This window comes from Cnephaeus nilssonii, assembly GCF_951640355.1.
Source record: "Cnephaeus nilssonii genome assembly, chromosome: 11".
NCBI lineage: Eukaryota > Metazoa > Chordata > Mammalia > Chiroptera > Vespertilionidae > Cnephaeus > Cnephaeus nilssonii.
The window spans coordinates 10,970,669-10,988,487 of record NC_137082.1 but is presented as its reverse complement, the minus strand read 5'-3'; the positions used below and the strand labels follow the sequence as shown (position 1 = coordinate 10,988,487).

Sequence of the window (17,819 nt, the reverse complement as noted above, 5' to 3'; positions counted from 1 at the left end):
GGGGTGAAGACAGGCTGTGGCTGTCTGGCACCGAGGGATGAGGGGCCCTGACCCCTGAGAGCTGAGTTAGCCTGGTGGGATGGCCTGGGGTTCCTTCTACTGTGGGTCACCCACAGTCCATGAGGTCAGGAGGTGCTCCCGGCGGCAGGTGCTCTGTGGGGCTTTGGGGGACGTGGGGTCCTTTGGGGGCTTCAGACTAGGCGTCTCAGACTGTTCAGGGAACCCCCCCCCCCACCCCCCCTGAAGCATCAACCCCACTCTCAGCTTAGATTTAGACATAGGTTAACTAGTTTAAAGTATTTTTCCAAATTTTAAATAAATGTGGAACAGAATTAAAAACACAGCCTCTTTTTTTAAAGATAAAATGAAGCGATTTCACCTTTGTAGCTAGCAATGCTGACAGGCCCCTTGGTGTGCACTCAACCGTGAGGGGTACCTTGGGGGAAAAGTTTGAGGATATGGGCCTAAAGGTGCAAAATAGGAGAAAAAAGGATGGGCGAGGAGGAAAAAGGGAGACAAAGCGAAACAAGAGAGAGGGAATTCCGTATTTACCAGCAAATCTCCCAAAGCCTTCCTTTCCCTCCAGCCCCACTGGGGCCCCACCTGGCCCGAGAGACCCAAGGGACCCAAGGAGACAGGCCTTTTACTTCTGGTCCCCACACTGGCTGGTTCTGCTGGGCGATGCTTTCCTTTCTTAAGAGAACCCAGGGAAGGCGTTCCTTTTCACTGGTTTTCTTTAATTGCATGTGATCCACAGGAAAGACAGACATGCGGCTGCGGCCGTTGGTACTTTTTCTCTAGGCACACCCGTGAAGCAGGTCTTTGCTGGGCATGCTATTTACATGGCGGAAAGAACAAGCCACCTCCTTCTCGAGGGACACAGGCTTGAGGGCGGGGTCGGGCGGGGACCGTCACGCTGTGTGCTGGGACCAGCTCGGCTGGCTGAGGAGGGCAGGGACCCTTCTGGGATGTTGTGAACATCCTCCAGGGGCGTGCACTGGGTCGGTCCTAGGCCAGGGCCACGTTCAGAACTGGCACGAGCCTTAGAAGGCGTCCGCAGTGATGGCGATAGCGTCAAGCCGCAGGCAGGGCGGGGGGCGTCCTGGCGGTGGCGGTGGTGGTCTCTAGGCTCAGCTCTTGTCCCGGGTGTCGGAGGAGGCACTTCCAAACAAGATGTCACTGTCCTGGGACATGCCGCTCAGCTGCGACTTGGTTTTGATGAGGAACTGGGTCCTCCGGAACATCACCCTCTCCTGCTCCTGCTTGAGCTCCAGGTAAGAGCGGGAGAAGGTGTGGAAGATGGAGGTCACTGGGAAGGCCATGAGGAGGATGCCGCTAAGGATGCTGCTGAGCGCCACCACCTGGCCAGGCGTGCTCCTGGGTACCATGTCTCCGTAGCCCACAGTTGTCATGGTGATGACAGCCCACCAGTAGCAGGCGGGGATGCTGGTGAACTCGGGGCTATCGGCCATCTCGTTCTCGATGACGTAGAGGAGGGGGGCAAAGAGGGCGATGGCCACGCAGAGGAAGAGCAGCAGGAGCCCGAACTCCCGGGTGCAGCGGCGGGCGGTGAGCCCCAGCGTCTGCAGCCCCAGCGAGTGGCGCGCCAGGCGCATGACGTACAGGATGCGCAGCGCGCGCAGGACCCGCAGCACCAGCCCCACCTTGTCCAGGTAGCTGTTGCCCGCGCCTGGCTTGCGGCGGCCGGAGGCAGCCCCGTCCACCAGCAGGGTGATGTAGTAGGGCAGGATGGCCACCAGGTCGATCAGGGTCAGCGGGCTCCGCAGGAAGGTGAACTTGCTGGGCGCCTGGATGAACCGCAGGAGGAACTCGAGGGAGAACCAGCCCACACACACTGACTCCACGATGAAGACGTTGTGGCACATCTGGGAGCACTGGCCCTGGGGGAGAGGGGAGAGCCCCGGGTGAGGTCAGCGGTCCCACCGGGAGGAGTACGGAGCTCTGCCCCGGGCAGGGCGCTGTGCTACCCGGATGAAAGGTAGTGTGGGCACAGCCGGCCCGCCCGCCTGCCTGTGCCATATGGCCCTGGGGCCTCTATCTAGTGATGCTCACCCCTGGGTGAACGCTAGGGCTTGAGGTGCCATCTTGATGCTGACCACCCCTCTCTCCCGCCCAGACCTCGCCCTTGACCTTCAGAATCCAGATGGGCTGGGCTGCCTCCCTGATGTCACCTCTCGGGTTTGATGGGAGCCACAAACTCCTCATGTCCCAAACCAGCTCCTGACTTTTTTAAACATTTATTTTTGTTGAAGTATAGTCAACATGTAAGTGTAAGGTGTCCATGTGCTGATGGGTGCATCTACACATTGCAACATGGTTACTGCATAGAGCGGACACCTCTGTCATGCCACATAATTGTCATTTCTTTTTTTTTTTTTTTGCGGCGAGAACAATTACGATCTAGTTTCGTTGCAGAGCTGTACACTTGAAACCTGTATAATTTATTAGCAAATGTCATCCCAGTAAATTCAATAAAAATTTAAAAAGATCTAGTTTCTTTGGGCTCCTGATTTCACCAGCCCACCTGTCGTTCCCCTGATTAGCAAACAGCGATTCCACCTTTCCCATTTTGCTCAGGACAAGAGACTGAACCTTGTCCTGACACCTCCCATGTAATCCTCAGGAAACCCCGTCGGCTCTTTATTTAAAACTAGGAGCCCATTTGCAGGAAGATTCCTGCAAGCGGCCGCTGCGGCTGCGTGCGCTGCTGCTGCTGCTGCCGCCGCCGCCATTGCAGCCGCCGCGCCTGCACCCGCATGCCGCTGCCCCCCGCCCCGCCCTGCCCCTGCTTTCCCTCTGGCAGCCACCTTGCTTTCTGCTTTTCCTCCCTCGTCTTTCTAAGTTGTCTTCAGTCTTCACTCCTCCCTCCCTCAGCGTATGCAAATTAACCATCATCTTTGTTGGGTAATTTGCATACTCACCCTGATTGGCTGGTGGGCGTGGCTTGGGCGTAGCGAAGGTGTGGTCAATTTGCATATTACTCTTTTATTAGGTAGGATGATTCCAGAATCAAACCACTTCTCACCATGTCCACTGCCCCAACCCTGGTCTAGCCACCATCCTCTCTCACTTGGCTCCCTCGGCCTACAATCCGTGTAGCACACATAGCCAGAGGGACCCTGAGTGCATGAGTCAGATCCTGGCCCTCCTTGATCAGCACCCCTCATGACTCAGAGGGACAGAGCAAGTCTCCCAGGATACACGTGGCAGCTGCCACTCTCCCGCTTCCTCGCCCTTGCCCACCTTGCTCACCTGCTCCCGCCTCGGGTCTCCTCACTGCCCCTCCAGCAGCCCAGGCTCACCCCCAGCCCAGCCTTGACTCTCCCCAGCAGGATTCCTCTTCCCCAGACACCCACATGGCTCTGCCCTCCTGCCTCCAGCTCTTTGCTTCAATATCACCTTTCCAGGGAGGCCTTGGTGACCCCTTGTTTAAAAATCACCCTCTCCCTTTGTCCTATACCCGATTCCCCTTATCCCGCTCTATTTATTCATAGCACTTACCATCTTTTAATATGCTTTTAAGTTACTTATTTATCATGTTTATTGTCTGTCTCTGCCCCCTCCTCCCTGTGCCAACAGACTGTAACCCCAAGGATGGGGCAGTTTGTTGACTTGAAAAGGCTTGGCGTGCGGCAGGTGAGCAGCTCACATGTGTTATCTGGACGGAAAGAAGAGCACTGGACTGGCGTTCAGACAGAGGGGGCAACTCAAGGCCAGGCGGGCAAAGGAAACGGGGAGCTGAGCCATTTGGGGTGGAAGCTGCCCGAGAGCATGGCCATAACTTCCACCCCTTGATCGCTGCCCTGAATCACTAATTCAGGCTTGAGACAGCCTCATTGAAGAAAAGCTGGAAATCTGGAGTTTTCCATGACATCTCCTCGATTTTAAGTGTTGTGATAAGTCAGTACAAAGAAAACACTCAGTCGGCCTCTCACACACACCTGCGTGCTGCCTTTGGCAGGCGGGCTGCCAGCGGGTCTCTCTGGAATATAACTGGATGGTGGGGACCTCAAGTTCAAAGGGGCCTTTTGGCAGAGAGGCAGGCACTGATGGCTGTAGCCTGGGGCGTCCTGCGGTCCCTGGCCACAGCTGGGTTCTGCGAGTCCTGCTGTCATAGCTCTCTCTCTAGAAACACGTTAGAGGCTGGAGAGATGAACTCATACTGGGGGGCTCTGAGGTCTCAGACTTCTTGTTCTCACACGTGTGGTCACAGGGGTGTCACTGTCCTCCCTCCACTGGCCTTGAAGCTCCTTGAGGCTGGAAGACGTGTCCTGGTCACCCTGCCTCCCTGTGGTGCCTGAATACACAGACGTACAAATGGGTGCTCAAGGAGGAACTGAAGCAGTGCACCCCACTGCTCCCCAAATGAAGTCAAAGAATAGTACTGTCACTGAATCATGAGAAAGGCTAAGAACTACTTTTTATTTATTTATTTATTTGTTAAAAAATATATTTTATTGATTTTTTACAGAGAGGAAGGGAGAGGGACAGAGAGTTAGAAACATCCGTGATAGAGAAACATCGATCAGCTGCCTCCTGCACGCCCCCTGCTGGTGATGTGCCCACAACCAAGGTACATGCCCTTGACCGGAATCGAACCTGGGACCTTTCAGTCCGCAGGCCGACGCTCTATCCACTGAGCCAAACCAGTTAGGGCAAGAACTACTTTTTAAAAAGCAAGTTTCAGAAGTTGAATAAAACAGTGGCTTTATTAGTATTTTCCTGATGAAATCAGGGTCACATATGTTGGAGATAAAACAAAATCTATACTAATCTAAGTACACGTACTTCCGGACAGGTCTCAAATGATGAGCATTTTCTCTCTCTCTCTCTCTTTTTTTTTTTGGTAGGTGAGGAACCTGAGGCACAGAGAGGTTAAGTAACTTGCCTACAGATGCACAGCCAGAGTGGAGGAAATCAGATTTAAATTTAGGCTGTCTGGCTCCAGTCCTGCCCTCTTCATCAGCACCCCTTACGCCTATCAATAGTTAATTTTACTCGGTGATGCTGTTGTTGCAACACTTGTTTTTAAAATTCAACATAGATAGCCCTGGCCGGTGCGGCTCAGTTGGTTGGGTGTCATCCTGTGCACTGAAAGGTTGTCAGGGCACCTGCCTGGGTTGTGGGCTAGATTCCCGGTGGGGTGTGGGTGTGGGTGTGTGCAGGAGGCAGCTGATTGATGTTTAACACTCACATCGATATTTCTCTCTCCCTCTCCCTCTCCACACCTCTTTCTCTAGAGAATAAAAAACTAATAAAATAAAATTCAATATATAAAAAAGTGCCAGATATCCTCTGTGGGTTATAAATGCAAAAGTATTGTTACTTCTTCCATAATGCGTGCATGTGGAAAACCTCACGTGGTGAGTAGCTCCAGTTCTCCATCAGGGTACACCGCCAGTGCTCAATAAATGCTGGCTGGCATGGTATTTGGATTCAGTTCATACTGCCAAACCTACTTCTCCAATGCCTATACAATTTACACCTGTCTAAACCTTTCTGTCTGTCTTGAAACTTGCTCCCAGAAACCCCATGCGTGGGGAAGGGGTCCCGACTCAAAGGCCCAAGGGTCTCACACAGAAGGAGGCGGAACCGGGGAGCAGACGTCCGGGGACTCAGCTCCCACCGAGAACGGCTGAGTGGGATGGCAGACCAGCCGGCCCCACCATACAGATTTTTAACAGGAGCGGGGAGTTTGACTTTTTAAATGAAAAATACCTTTCTTTTAAATGTTGGGGCCCTAGCCAGTTTGGCTCAGTGGATAGAGCGCCGGCCTGCGTACTGAAGGGTGCTGGGTTCGATTCTGGTCAAAGGCACATGCCTGGGTTGTGGGCTTGATCCCTAGTGTGGGGTGTGCAGGAGGCAGCCGATCAATGATTCCCTCTCATCATTGATGTTTCTCTCTCTCCCTTCCTTTCCCTTCCTCTCCGAAATCAATAAAAATATATATTAAAAAGAAATAAATGTTGGGGACCAAGTCAACATTTTGGGGAGTGCAGCCCATAACCCACCTTTGTGGGCTATATTAGGACTCAGGCTCCATGTGGAACCCATAGTTCCACATTTAAGAACACGGAATTTGGACTCGGTCAGACCTGGGTCTGGGCAAGCTGCTCAGCCTCAGTGTTCTCATCTGTCACGTGGCTGGGAGAACACTGCACAGGGGTACAGGGATGCTGGAGGAGTCTCTGTCAGATTGGATGCAGGCAGGGCTGGTTCCCCTGGTTCCCCGGCTAAGCGGTGGCCTGAGAATGGAGCACACCCCGCGCCAGCTTCTGGAGTGAACCCTTTCCATGCACTCACTTATTCCACACAAAGACATGCTCACTATTTGAAGACACGTGCCCACACGCATCCCTACCACAAAAATTACATTTCTGGGGTATTTTTATACAAGGGAATTCGGAAGGTCGAGAAAGGACTTAAGTGGGTGAAATAAATGTTGATGATGTGTCATGTGCTTCAGGCCAAGCACATCATAAATCGTGCCATCCATTTATTCACTCATTCATTCATTCATTCAACAGAGCGCGCTGGAGTGCCTTGTGGTGCTGGACACTGCTGTAAGACACTGGGGCACAGGGCCTAGAGCAGGACAGGTATGGAGCTCATATTTGAATGTGGAGGTGGATGACATAATGTCAGGAGGGAGGGAGGATGGTCCTCAGCCAGCGCAGTCAAGGAAGGCCTCCTGGAGGAGGCGACACGGTGAAAGTTGTGGACTTCTGAGAGGAGGTGGCCTAGCAGACAGCTTTGTCTCCTGTCCTGAGTGACCATCCCCCAGGCAGCGAGTCTCCCCGCCTACAGTTGTGGGCTCTTACCTGCTCCTCCTCCTCCCTCAAGCTGGGCAAGGTGCTGATGGAGAGATTGACAGCGGTGATGGTGACAAAGAGCACTGACAGGCAGGCAAACACCTTGCCTGGCAGCCCCGAGTGCGGCCTCTCCACCATGTCACGCAGCCTCCGCATGCAGTGGCCCCGGTGGCCATCACCCTCCGCCAGGCCCTCACTGTCCTGGCTGTCACTGTCCAGCGGGTCTTCCTCCTCCTCCCGCTCCACCATCTCGGCAAACTCCTCCATCTTCTGCAGGTAGCGGCGTTTGCAGCAGCCATCCAGGTGGTCCTCGGCGATGCCCCAGTACAGCAGCTCCTCCTGGAAGGACAGCGCACACATCTCACGCAGTAGCCGCAGCTTGCCCGCCCGCAGGAAGGTCAGGATGGTGCCGAAGGCCCCCGGGTTGCGGTCGAAGAAGAACTCATTGCAGGTGACATCATAGTCATCGCACACGTTGAGGATGTCGTCAAAGTTGGTGCAGGCCTTGAGCTGGCCCAGCCGCGTCATCGGGAACTCCTCGAGCGTGGTCCAGGGCAGCGAGTACTTGATGCCACCCACATTGATGATGATCCGCCTCCGGCGGTCCTCGGGCAGGCCACCCTGGCGGGGCTCATCCTGAGGCCGCAGCCGCTGGGCCCGGCGGTAGAAGACGCCCTTGAGTGACTGGCTCTGTGGGAAGAAGGCCGGGTGGGAGGAGGCGTCGGAGGTGCAGCTCAGGGCGCTGTAGTCGTAATCAGAATTGTCTCCTGGTAAGAGGGTCATTTTGAGTCTTCACATCCCTCTCTGGCCTGGGGGAAGAAGAGAGGAGAGACCCTTAGTGACTCCCGAGTCTCAGCTGACAATGCTGTTCCTGCAGATTATTTGCTGCTGTGGACTGAATTGTGTCCACCAAATTCATAGGGAGAAGCCCTAACCCCAGTGGGACCATATTCGAGGGGCCTTGGGGCAGTGACTAGGTTTAGATGAGGCCATGAGGGTGGGGCCCTCATGATGGGATTAGTGCCCTTATAAGGAGAGGAAAAGATACCAGAGCCTTGCCCCTCCACCCTGTGAGTGCCCAGTAAGGGGGCACCATCTACAAGCCAGAAAGAGAGTCCTCATCAGAACCCCACCAGGCTGGCGGCCTGATCTCGGACTTCACCTCCCCTCCTCACCCCAAACTGTGAGCAATAAATGTCTTGTTTGTGAGCCACCCAGTTCAGGTATTTGGTTATAGCAGCCCCAGCGGACGAAAACATTCACTTAAGAGTGAAAATAGCAACAGCATCCTTCAGCATCCCCTGAGTGTCACAGTTCCTCCACACCCGCCTCATTTATATAAGTATGCTGAGTGCTGCTGTGTGCCAGGCGCTGCTGTGGGCACTGCTGATTCACAGCCACACACAGAGTCAGACAGGGTCCCCGGCCGCAGAGCTGGCATCCCACGGGACTGTCAGGCAACCTCTGTACTATTATTTACTTAAAACTTCATTGTACATTAGCCCCAACTTTTTTCTATTTATTTAGCTTTAAAGGCAGTTTAGTGTAGACCAGTGGTTCTCAACGAGGGCCAATTTCTCCCCCAGGGGACGCGCGGCAATGTCTGGAGGCATTTTTGATTGTCATGTCTGGTGGATGCGACTGGCATAGTAGATGAGGGCCAGAGATGCTTCTAAATTTCCTACAGTGCACAGGCCAGGCCCCACAACAGAGAATTATCTGGTCCCCAATGCCCACAGTGCCAAGGAGGAAAGGCACTGGTGTGGTGGTTATGAGCATAGACTCTGCAGCCTCCTGGCCTGGGCAAGTTACTCAACCTTCATATGTTTTAATGTCCTCATCTGTGAAATGGGTATAAACATAGGACCTACTTCATAGAATTATCAAGACGATTCAATGAAGAGTACTTAATACAGTGCCTGGCACATAGTAGGTATGCAATGACTATTATTACTATTTGTATTTATCTTGGAGGGATGTTGCTCTCATAAATGGGAAAAGTATGTCATTTGCCACCAATAAGAGGTAACGTCCAAAGAAATGCACAGTTATAACAACAGTGCCACATTCGTTCACGAATCAGCAAACGTCCTCTTGAGGATACAGGAGTGAACAAAGACAGGCACGCTTGCTCCTCCAGGAAGCCTTCTTGGCTTTGCCAGCTAAATCGAGCTCCCTCTGCCCCCCCTTCAAGGTGCATTTATCTCCACTGCACTTATCACCCATTTTAAGAATTATCTGTGCACAAGCCTGGCTTCTTTATTAGACTCCCGGCTCCCTGGGGGGGGAGAACTGTACTTGACTCATCTCTTAATCTCTGTGCCCAGCAGCCTCGGAGCTCAGAGAAGTGTTTGCTAAATGAGTACATTTCCTGCTGGAGAGGACGACATGGTGAAGGCACTTCTGAGAAACTGAGGTCAAAGTATCAGCTTACGTAGACTCCTTCCCTCCCAACCCTCCAAGCTAGAATGAGACTGCTTATTCATCCATAGCTCCTGGGCCGAATTTGGTTCACAAATATTTTTCCTGGCTTGGAGAAGATTTTGAAAGATGAGAAATTTTATGTAAAAATTCATATTCTTGGTTTCTCTTGAAACCCAGTCTATCTGGCAACATTTGGCCCAAATTCCAGCTGAGAGATGACTGTCCCCTTTAAGCAGGGCATGCATGCTGCCATCCGCCACAGTCCCCACCTTTCCCTGTTGCCTTCCTAACACCCCTCTACTTCCTGGCCCCTTTTTTGAGTTTGAGATCCTCAAGCCATAGCAACAGAGTTGCTATGACTTGAGGATCTAGTCCAGAATTAAGCCAATCTATAGAAAAGTAGTGAGTGTAATTGCTTTATAAAAGCACCATCCCGCCCCCAAACCCAGTCCCCATGGAAGCACATGGTACCATCAAAATCCATCAATTCCACATGGAAACTCATTTCCAGTACCTGAGTGTCAATCTGTACCCTAGACACGTACACACACACACACACACACACACACACACACACACACACACACACCTGTTCAGATGAGGAACAGTGTTTAATAGGAGCTGGGGTGGGGGGTAGGGTTCCACACTGGAGAGGAGATCTTTCCTAACAGGAATCCTTCTACAAAAGTGATGGTTTCGTCACTCATTTACCTTTGGGGATAGCTAGTTTCACAGATTGGGTTTGGAGAAACTAGGGTATACCTGTGCTTGAAATAAAAATGATCTGATTTTAGAGCATTGAGAATGCTTTTAACCTGACCTAAAATTGGAGTCCATCTCCTCAGGCAGAATCCCCCCACCCTTCCCCGGAGTGACAGGCGTTCCCTTTAGGCACGTCACACCAGCGACCATCGTCTTCAGCTCTGCTGCTGTATCTTTGCCGCCGAAGGCAAGAGGAACACGGCATTCTGTTTGGCGAGAATGATGATGACGGAGGCCAAGGAACATTCCTCTGGCCCTGCAAGCCCCGGAGGGCTCTTGTGAAAACCACACGGCTGTCATCCCCTCTGCTCTTGAGGAATTTCTTCTCCCCACCCTCAGCGTCCTCTCCAGCAGGAAGCTCCCTGTGCGTGTTGCCTCCTTTCTTTCTCTCACCACTGGGGTCTGTTGTGAGTGAAAGCCTCAGCGTCCTGCCTGGAAAGTTATCCTGTCCCAGCAGACAGTTCAGGATGGAGAAGCACACTTCATTCGGGCCACTCCCACTCGGAGGGCCAGACCTGGCATTTGCTAGCTGAGCGACGGGCACACGTCTCCTCGCTCCCAGCCCAATGGGTGTGGGGGCACGGCTCCACATGCTCCAGACTCTACAGTCCCCAGTGAAGGTTATAAATCAAACAGGCCTCGAAGTCCTGCTTCTGAAAGTAACGCCACTTCTCACCCAGCCTGACACCCTCACAAAAAACCCGGTCTTTTAAAATTTCTCTGCGGTGTTGGCTCTGTCACTTCGAGAGCATGATGGACGATAGTGATTTTACCTCTGAGGGTCTATGGATTCCAGCTTGAGGGACAACTTGCTGACCACCCCAAGCTGGGGACGCAGAAGAGCCCACTGGCTCTGAAATCCGGAGACCTGGGTTCAAGGCCGGTCACTGTGACTCTGGGCAAGACATGTCTTGCCTCTGAGACTCAGTTTCCTCATCTGTAAAATGGGGATATGAATAGCTCCCGCCTCCTTGAGTTGTGGTGAAGACTAAAGCAAATGACCCAGGGACATGATTGCCCCAATGACGGACATGCAATGGACACCTGCTGTATTATCATAAGCTGTGGGGGGTGGGGAGGTGTCTGTCATCCCTCCTTCCACTAGCCAAGGGTGACTCCTTTCTCCACCTGATCCAGTGGGATTTGAACCCAGCATTGTCCAAGCCACAGAGCCCATTGCTGGGGGGATGTGGTCTGGTGGTGCCTCGGGGAAAGCCGCCAGGGATGCGGAGGGAAATGAGGATGCTGCTGCCTTCTGACCCAGGAATCCCATTGTGGGTAGATTACCCAGGTCTGGGTTTTCTGGGGTCTAGGCAGACATTGCTGGTAATAAATTATTTGCACTCAGATCCTTGGCTCAGGATCTACTTCTGGGGAATCAGATGTAAGAGAGGAACTAGGTACAAGAATGTGCATCCCATGTTGCGGGTCGTGCTAAGAGGTCCCCTCGTGTCCATCGGGGCGGGGTTGCGGGGATGGACAAGGGAGTCGTGGTAGACGCAGATGGTGGGCCCTGTAGATGGCACAGGAATTGGAAGCCACACACAAGATGTAGATTTAGCAACACATTTAGGTCTTAGAAACATGGTGCCGAGTGGAAAAAGAAACAGAAGTTTATAGCACTATGCTATTTATGTAAATGAGCACACACACTATTACATATTTTACAAAGACTCATGTAATGTAGGGATCTGTATCAACCACGGGGTGGGTGCCTGGAGGGAGGGAAAGGGGGACAAGCGTGGGGAATGGGGACTGCAATGAAGGGCCAGTGAGTAATATGGCCCAGCCCAGGCCCAGGATGAAGAGAGAAGTAGACAGAGTGTGATTAACACAACTCTGGGCTTTAATCCAGGTAAAAATAAAGAAAAAGAAAAAGAAAAATGGAAGCCTAAGAGCAACCAAGCCACCGGGTTCCGACTGGCCCGGGTGCTCAGGGGAGATGCAGACTTGCCAGCCTCGCCCAGACCTTCACCAGGTGCTGGAGGGGGAGGCCCAGGAGTGGGCATTTGGACAGGTTCCCTTAGAAAGTCTCCCAGATGCTCAGGAGAGAAAGAGAGGATGCCATGAACGCCTAGAGATCCCCCAGGGACTGGGCTGCAAGTGCTGCTCTGAGCTTTGGAGGGGAGCCCCTGGCCCAATCTCTCAATGTCCTTGGGGTTCTGGAAGGCTCCGTGGGCCCCACATTTGGGGAGATTCACTGGAGAAGCGGAAACCCTCTGGTTTGAGAGAAAAAACTGCATTGGGAACGGCTCGATCAACTCCCAGGTGTGAGCCAGCAGAGCCACCGACACTCCCGTGTAAGCTCTTCCGTCCTCCTGGGAGGAGGATGCTCACCACAATGACTGAGGGCTGAGTCCACGTTTCCAAAGACAAATGAGAATCCAAACCGTAAGGAGTTCTGAGTGGCAGCCCCACCATGAGGCCGCTCTGCGGTCAGGGTCTGACTCGGGTGGGGGTGCACTGCTTGGTGGGGGTAGGAGCAGGTGGGGACTCCGCCCTTCCATCCTATGCTCATCCTTAGGACGGAGCTCTCTGTCCCTCTTCTAAGTGGGAGGGGGGCTGCAGACAGACAGACAGAGCGCACGCGCACACTAAACAGTCATAGCGCTGTAACAGCAGCAACCTCAGCCTCCCTCAATCGCACACTAAGTGCCAGGCACTGTGTAAGAGCTTTAATTCCGTGAGCCACGTCCTTCCCTAAGAGGCAGGTATTACCATTAACTCCCCCATTTTGCAGATGAGAAACTGAGGCTTTGAGAGGTGGAAACGCAGGACCCTGATAATAAGTGATGAAGCCAAAATCAAACTAAGTCAGTGGGACTCCAAACCAAATCTCTCTGACTCTGCATTTCCCTGCCTCCCCGGAGGTGTTCTGGGGTGCGAGCCAGAGGTCCTTTCCCACGGGGTGCATGTCTCCGCCACCTGGGTCTCTCAGCTCTGTTTTCTTCAGATAAACTTTCGGATGGTCTTTAGGGAAGCGGAGAAGCAGGCGGTTGCTCGTGGCCAGGGGGAAACATCTTTATTCCTAATGCGCATTTGCACAGGAGCAGAGGAAGGAATCAACAAAATGCCTGCGTTTGTCAAGTTCCGAGTTGCCATTCTGGCTTCTGGGCAGCAGCTTTCCGTGGCACCAGGCGTGAGGGTGGGGTCTCTGGCTCACCCTCTGTAACTGATGAGCCACGCCCCTACGGTGGGCAGAATAATGGTCCCCCAAAGATGTCCACCTCCTCATCCCCGGAACCTGGGACTAGGTTACCTTACACGTCAAGAGATGTTGCTGGTGTGATTCAATGCGGGATCTGAGATGGGGAGAAGGTCAGATGGCTTGGATCGTCTGTGAGCTCTGTGTCATCACAGGGGTCTTTCTAAGAGGGAGGGAGGGGGGTCTGAGTCAGAATGTGATGACGGAAGCAGAGGTTGGAGTGATGCCAAGGATGCAGGCAGCTTCTAGAAGCTGGAAAAGGCAAAGAAATGGATTCCCCCCAGAAGGAGCACAGTCCTGCCAACCCCTTGATGTTCGCCCAGAGACCCACTTGGAACTTCTGATCTCCAAAAACTGGAAGACAATAAATCTGTGTGGCTTTAAGCCACGAAATGGGTGGTTATACAGTCTGTGACAGCAATGAACTAACACAGCCCCCAGGGCAACTTCTTAAAAGAAGAGCATTTCCTCCCTGAGCTCCCGAGGTTCCTTCGCACACCACGCTTCTCAGCCTGTGTCCTTCCCTCACTCCCAGCAGGTGTCCGGGGACCCATCGCTCTCCCCACGCTGCCCTTCCCCTGCCAGTGCGGCTTCCTCGGCCAGGGTGAGGGCTCCTGGCTGGGATGACTCAGACTTGGGTGATGCTGCATTAATCTCCAATTAAAACGTTAATCAAAATGGATCCAGCCAGGAGCCTGGCCCAGGTCCTGGCGTGATGAATCTCTCCGAGAGACGCGGTACCCACGGGGAGAGTCTTTCCTAGCTGCTTGCCGTCCACCCTCATCATAATCCAACCCGGCCGAACCTCCGTCCGGCTTCTTTTGAGCTGGGGCCCAAGTTCCCGGGGGGGGGGGGGTATATTTTCTGGGAGCTGGGCTCTTCCCTCCACCCCCCACCTACCCCCACATGGGTAAATGTGCCAGAGTCACCTGCCCCCCTCGCCCCCCACACCCAGAAAAAGAGACAGAGGCAGCCTCTAGAGCCGCCGCACTCAGCTGCTGCAAAATACCACCCAACGCACATTTGCCTTCCACCAGGAGGTGTTTCGGGGTGCGAGCCAGAAGGTCCTTTTCTATTTGTCTCCTTGCAGGGTGAAAGCTGGGAACACAGGCACACGCAAAGGAGCCGGCTTGGGGAAGCAGTGGGGACCTTGGGACAGCAGGAAGGGGCCGCCTGCTTACATAACCCCTCAGTTCTTTTTCCTCAGTGAGGGCAATGGCTGCAGTCTCTGGGGTAAGCCGGGGTGGGGAGGTGAGGAAGCGGGGAGGGACAGCATGGAGGTGCCTGCCTGCCTGGGAGGCCTGAGGCGCGGGCGGGCGTGAGGCCCCGAAGAGCAGGGGAAAATCCGAGGCACAGCTCAGATCCTATCTGTAGCACATTCACTCTATGTCCCGATTTTGTTAATCAAACACAGCCGGCTATATAATAAAAATGGCCAACAGTGATTGAGTGCTTGCTGCCTTCGACTTTCTTGCCTCTCCCTCTCTGTTAATTCTATTTGGAGTGGCTCTTCCAGCCGCCATTTCCCACTCAGGGACTCCATTTCTGGGTTTAACGAGTCAACCAAGAGTGGCTTCCCAGACCGCCATATCTTTCGACAACAGGACTTGCCGACTCTTCATCACATGTAAGAAAAGGGAAGTGGAGAAAGGCTGGCCCAGTCAGGACACCCTGCAGGGGTCCAGAGGGTTAATCCCTTGAATCTCAGGACACAGGTCTCTGTTCTTCTCTTCCCAGGGGCAACTCCCTCACCTCTTGCCAGAGCACCAGTGTGTCTGGTGCAGAGAATTCAAGGTGGCGGTGGGACCCCAGGCGGCTTCAGGGCAGCCTGCGTTCTCAAGCCTCCAGGCAGGAGTCAAAGCTCTCTTGTTCCCAGCACATTCAGGGCTCCCCGTGGGTTTGGAATGTGCCCCACAACAGACATCTTTCTGCCGGAGAGGGCTGGGCTAGGGAGTGGCTGCTGAGCGCAATTCCCAGGGGCCATCCTGCCCATGTTTCAGACACCTGCCCCACTCAGGAGGTCCTCTGCAGAGCTCCAAGGAAGAGGGCATAGGGGTCAAGCTTAGGTCCAGCCCAGCCTGAGAAGTCCAGCCCCTGGCCACGAGCCCCTCCCCTGGCCCAGCATCGGGGCTGGTCTCCCCCAGTGCCCAGCTTTCCTTGGGGAGGCTGCCCCTAGTGACTCTGACTGCAGGAACGTGTGTGGGTATCAAACACACCCGAGTGACAAACCTCTGCTCAGATTCACAGAGGCAGGAGCCTCCTCCTAGCCCTCCCCATGTGCAATGAATCAGCTCCTGCTCCCTCCTCTCACTCCCCCTGAACTTATCTCAAGGTGTCAGCAAAGGGGGGGGGGGGGCGGGTGTCTCTGCGCCTGTCTCATCCACCTGGGTGACTTAGGTGCCTGGCTCCCTGCAAGTGCGTAAGAATAGCAAGTGTTTAAGAAAATGCCTGCTGAGTGGACAGCTAACTCATGGACCTCATGGGTGGGAGCCTGCCTGCATCCGTAATGTTAGATCAGTGTTTCTCAACCCTTCTCCCACTCCCACCCTCCCCTAAGGAGCCTCTCACAGACCCTTTCCTTCTGCCCTAGAACCTGTTCCAGACTCAGTCTCCCCCGGAGAATGAACACACTAGATGGCCACAGAAGGGCCCTTCTTCAGCCTGTCCAGTGACTTTCTGCCCTACACACATGGGGCTGCTGAGACAGCCACCCCACAGGCTGGGGGCTCTTCAAGGGAGGGCTGGGTCTCAATTCTCTTTAAGCTGCCAGCCGCCCTCCGCCCTATCCCGTCCCCACCCCGTCCTTCTCCTTCCATGTTCTCTCCCCAGCAGGGGCCTCCGTGAACTGTTGGTTAAATGAATGAAGTAATAGCTGTGAGGCCCTTGGCATGGTGAGCTGTGCATAGTAGGTGCTCAGACAATCTTTGTCCAATCCACGGATGAGGGGATGAACTTTTCTCCTTTCCTTTCTCACTCCCAAACTCCCATCCATCCAGGCTGAGCCCCTCCTGAGTAGGGGGACCCTGAGGCTGAGGTGGTGACCACCCACCTTATCTATCAGATGCTGGAGCCGCAGGTGAAGGGTTGTCTGGGAACCCCCGGCGCCTAGCACACAGGAGGCACTCAGGAGAAGCTTGCTGAGTTAATGAATGACTCAATGAAGCCCACTGGTGGAAAGCCCCATTCCCTGCCTAAGGATGGAGTGAATGAGCGAGTGACAGACGCCCCGTCCACCTCCCCCAACACTCCCTCCTCCCAGGATCCGCACGGCGGTGAGGCACCTCCGCCTCCGCTAGGATGCGTCCCCCCGGCCCCTCCCCCCCAGTCACCGCGGTGGAGAAGGTCCCGCACTTCGCACCCTGGTGACCACCCTCGGGAAAAACACCCGCTGGGCGCGCACTGTGACCGTGGCGAGCGCGCTCCACGCCCTGCCCGCAGGTGCACCTAGATCCTCTGCCGCCCCAGTCACGCTCCTCGGCAGGTTTTGGGGTCGGCGCCGAGGAGCCCCGAACGGCCCCCGAGCCCGAGTTTGCAGGCGCGGGGGTCGGTCGGGACTCGGTGGCGCCTGGCGAGGCTGCGGCGCGCAAAGTTCCCACCTCAAGTTGCCGTCGCGGCGTCCCCGCCTCGGAGTTGGCCGGGCCGCGGCTTCGTCCCCCGGGGCTGCCCGCGGGTCCCAGGCGAGAATCCAGGCGGCACGGGGCCGGTGGCCTCCCGGGGCTCCCCTGCCGTCTCCCGGAGCCGCAGGCAAGCTCGGGCTCCCGGGCCCGGCTCAGCTCCCGCACTCGGACCCAGGGCCGCCCGCTCTGCCTCGCGGTCCCCGCCGGGCTCCGTGTGCGCCGGGAGCACCGCGCGGCAGCCGCCGAGGGAGGGAGCGGGGCAGGAGGCGGGACGGAGGGAGGGACCGAGCGCGGGGCGGGCAGAGGGGCGGTGGCAGGAGCGCGGCGCCGTCTCGCCCCGCAGTCCCGGCCGAGGCAACACACCGGCGCCCGGCGTCCGGGTGTCCAGCTCGCGGCGCTTATCACGGACGGACAGCGCTCAGCGCCCCTCCCGAGCTCTGCCCGGCCGCACGCGCGCAGCGCCCCCTGCCCCCACCACGCCTCCCCCCACCCTCCGCGCCGGCGGCCCGCGTGGTTCCCGCGCTCCACCGCCTTGGGGCTGCTGGCGCTCCCACCTCCGGGGTCGCGCGTGCCTTCCCGGGCGGGTGTAGGGCGCCTCTGGTCCTGGACCCTTGCGCCGCTGCTCAGGGTCTCCACGGGCACGTAAAGTCCCCACGGCCACTGTCCCGGGGCCCCACGCTCCGCGCGCTCCAGGCTCCTGGGGGCCACACCCGCCCTGCCGGTGCTTCTCCCTGGAGTCCAGGCGCATCATTGCCCTCGGGCCCCTCATGCCACTGCGGGCGCCTGGTAGCGTCAACTTGTTCGGGACAGCATGGGGCGGCTTGTAGCGTCAGCTTTCTAGGGACAGCATTGCTGGGCGAGGTGCCTTCCCCTCGAGGTCCGGGGTCCGCAGGTGCCACCTCGCAGAGTCTGGGGTCCACGGGTTCTGGGGTCCCGGGTCCCGCCCTGGCGCACAGGCAGCCGGCTGGGAGCAACGCC

General features: G+C 55.4%; 1 protein-coding gene across 2 annotated transcripts; it reads right to left on the bottom strand.

The window, feature by feature from the left end:
- Positions 1 to 466: 466 nt before the first annotated feature.
- On the bottom strand, positions 467 to 17,035 carry KCNG1 (potassium voltage-gated channel modifier subfamily G member 1). 2 transcript variants are annotated; one of them, XM_079783323.1, is made up of 4 exons: positions 16,821 to 17,035; positions 13,279 to 13,387; positions 6,843 to 7,642; positions 467 to 1,901 (listed from the first exon to the last, which is right to left on the bottom strand). In XM_079783323.1, the coding sequence occupies exons 3-4, from the start codon at positions 7,614 to 7,616 to the stop codon at positions 1,131 to 1,133; spliced, it is 1,545 nt and encodes a 514-aa protein (XP_079639449.1). In that variant the 5' UTR covers positions 7,617 to 7,642; positions 13,279 to 13,387; positions 16,821 to 17,035; the 3' UTR covers positions 467 to 1,130. The 2 variants fall into 2 exon arrangements, with proteins under 2 accessions (XP_079639449.1, XP_079639448.1); XM_079783322.1 differs by lacking the exon at positions 13,279 to 13,387.
- Between the last annotated feature and the right edge of the window lie 784 nt (positions 17,036 to 17,819).

What these genes read in the sequence shown, in the direction of transcription:
- KCNG1 (XM_079783323.1), bottom strand. Translation starts at nt 7,616, where the DNA reads ATGACCCTCTTACCAGGAGACAATTCTGATTACGACTACAGCGCCCTG. An exon ending in TGAGGGAGGAGGAGGAGCAG is followed by an intron (nt 1,902 to 6,842) that starts GTAAGAGCCCAC and finishes CCTCTCCCCCAG; the next exon opens with GGCCAGTGCTCCCAGATGTG.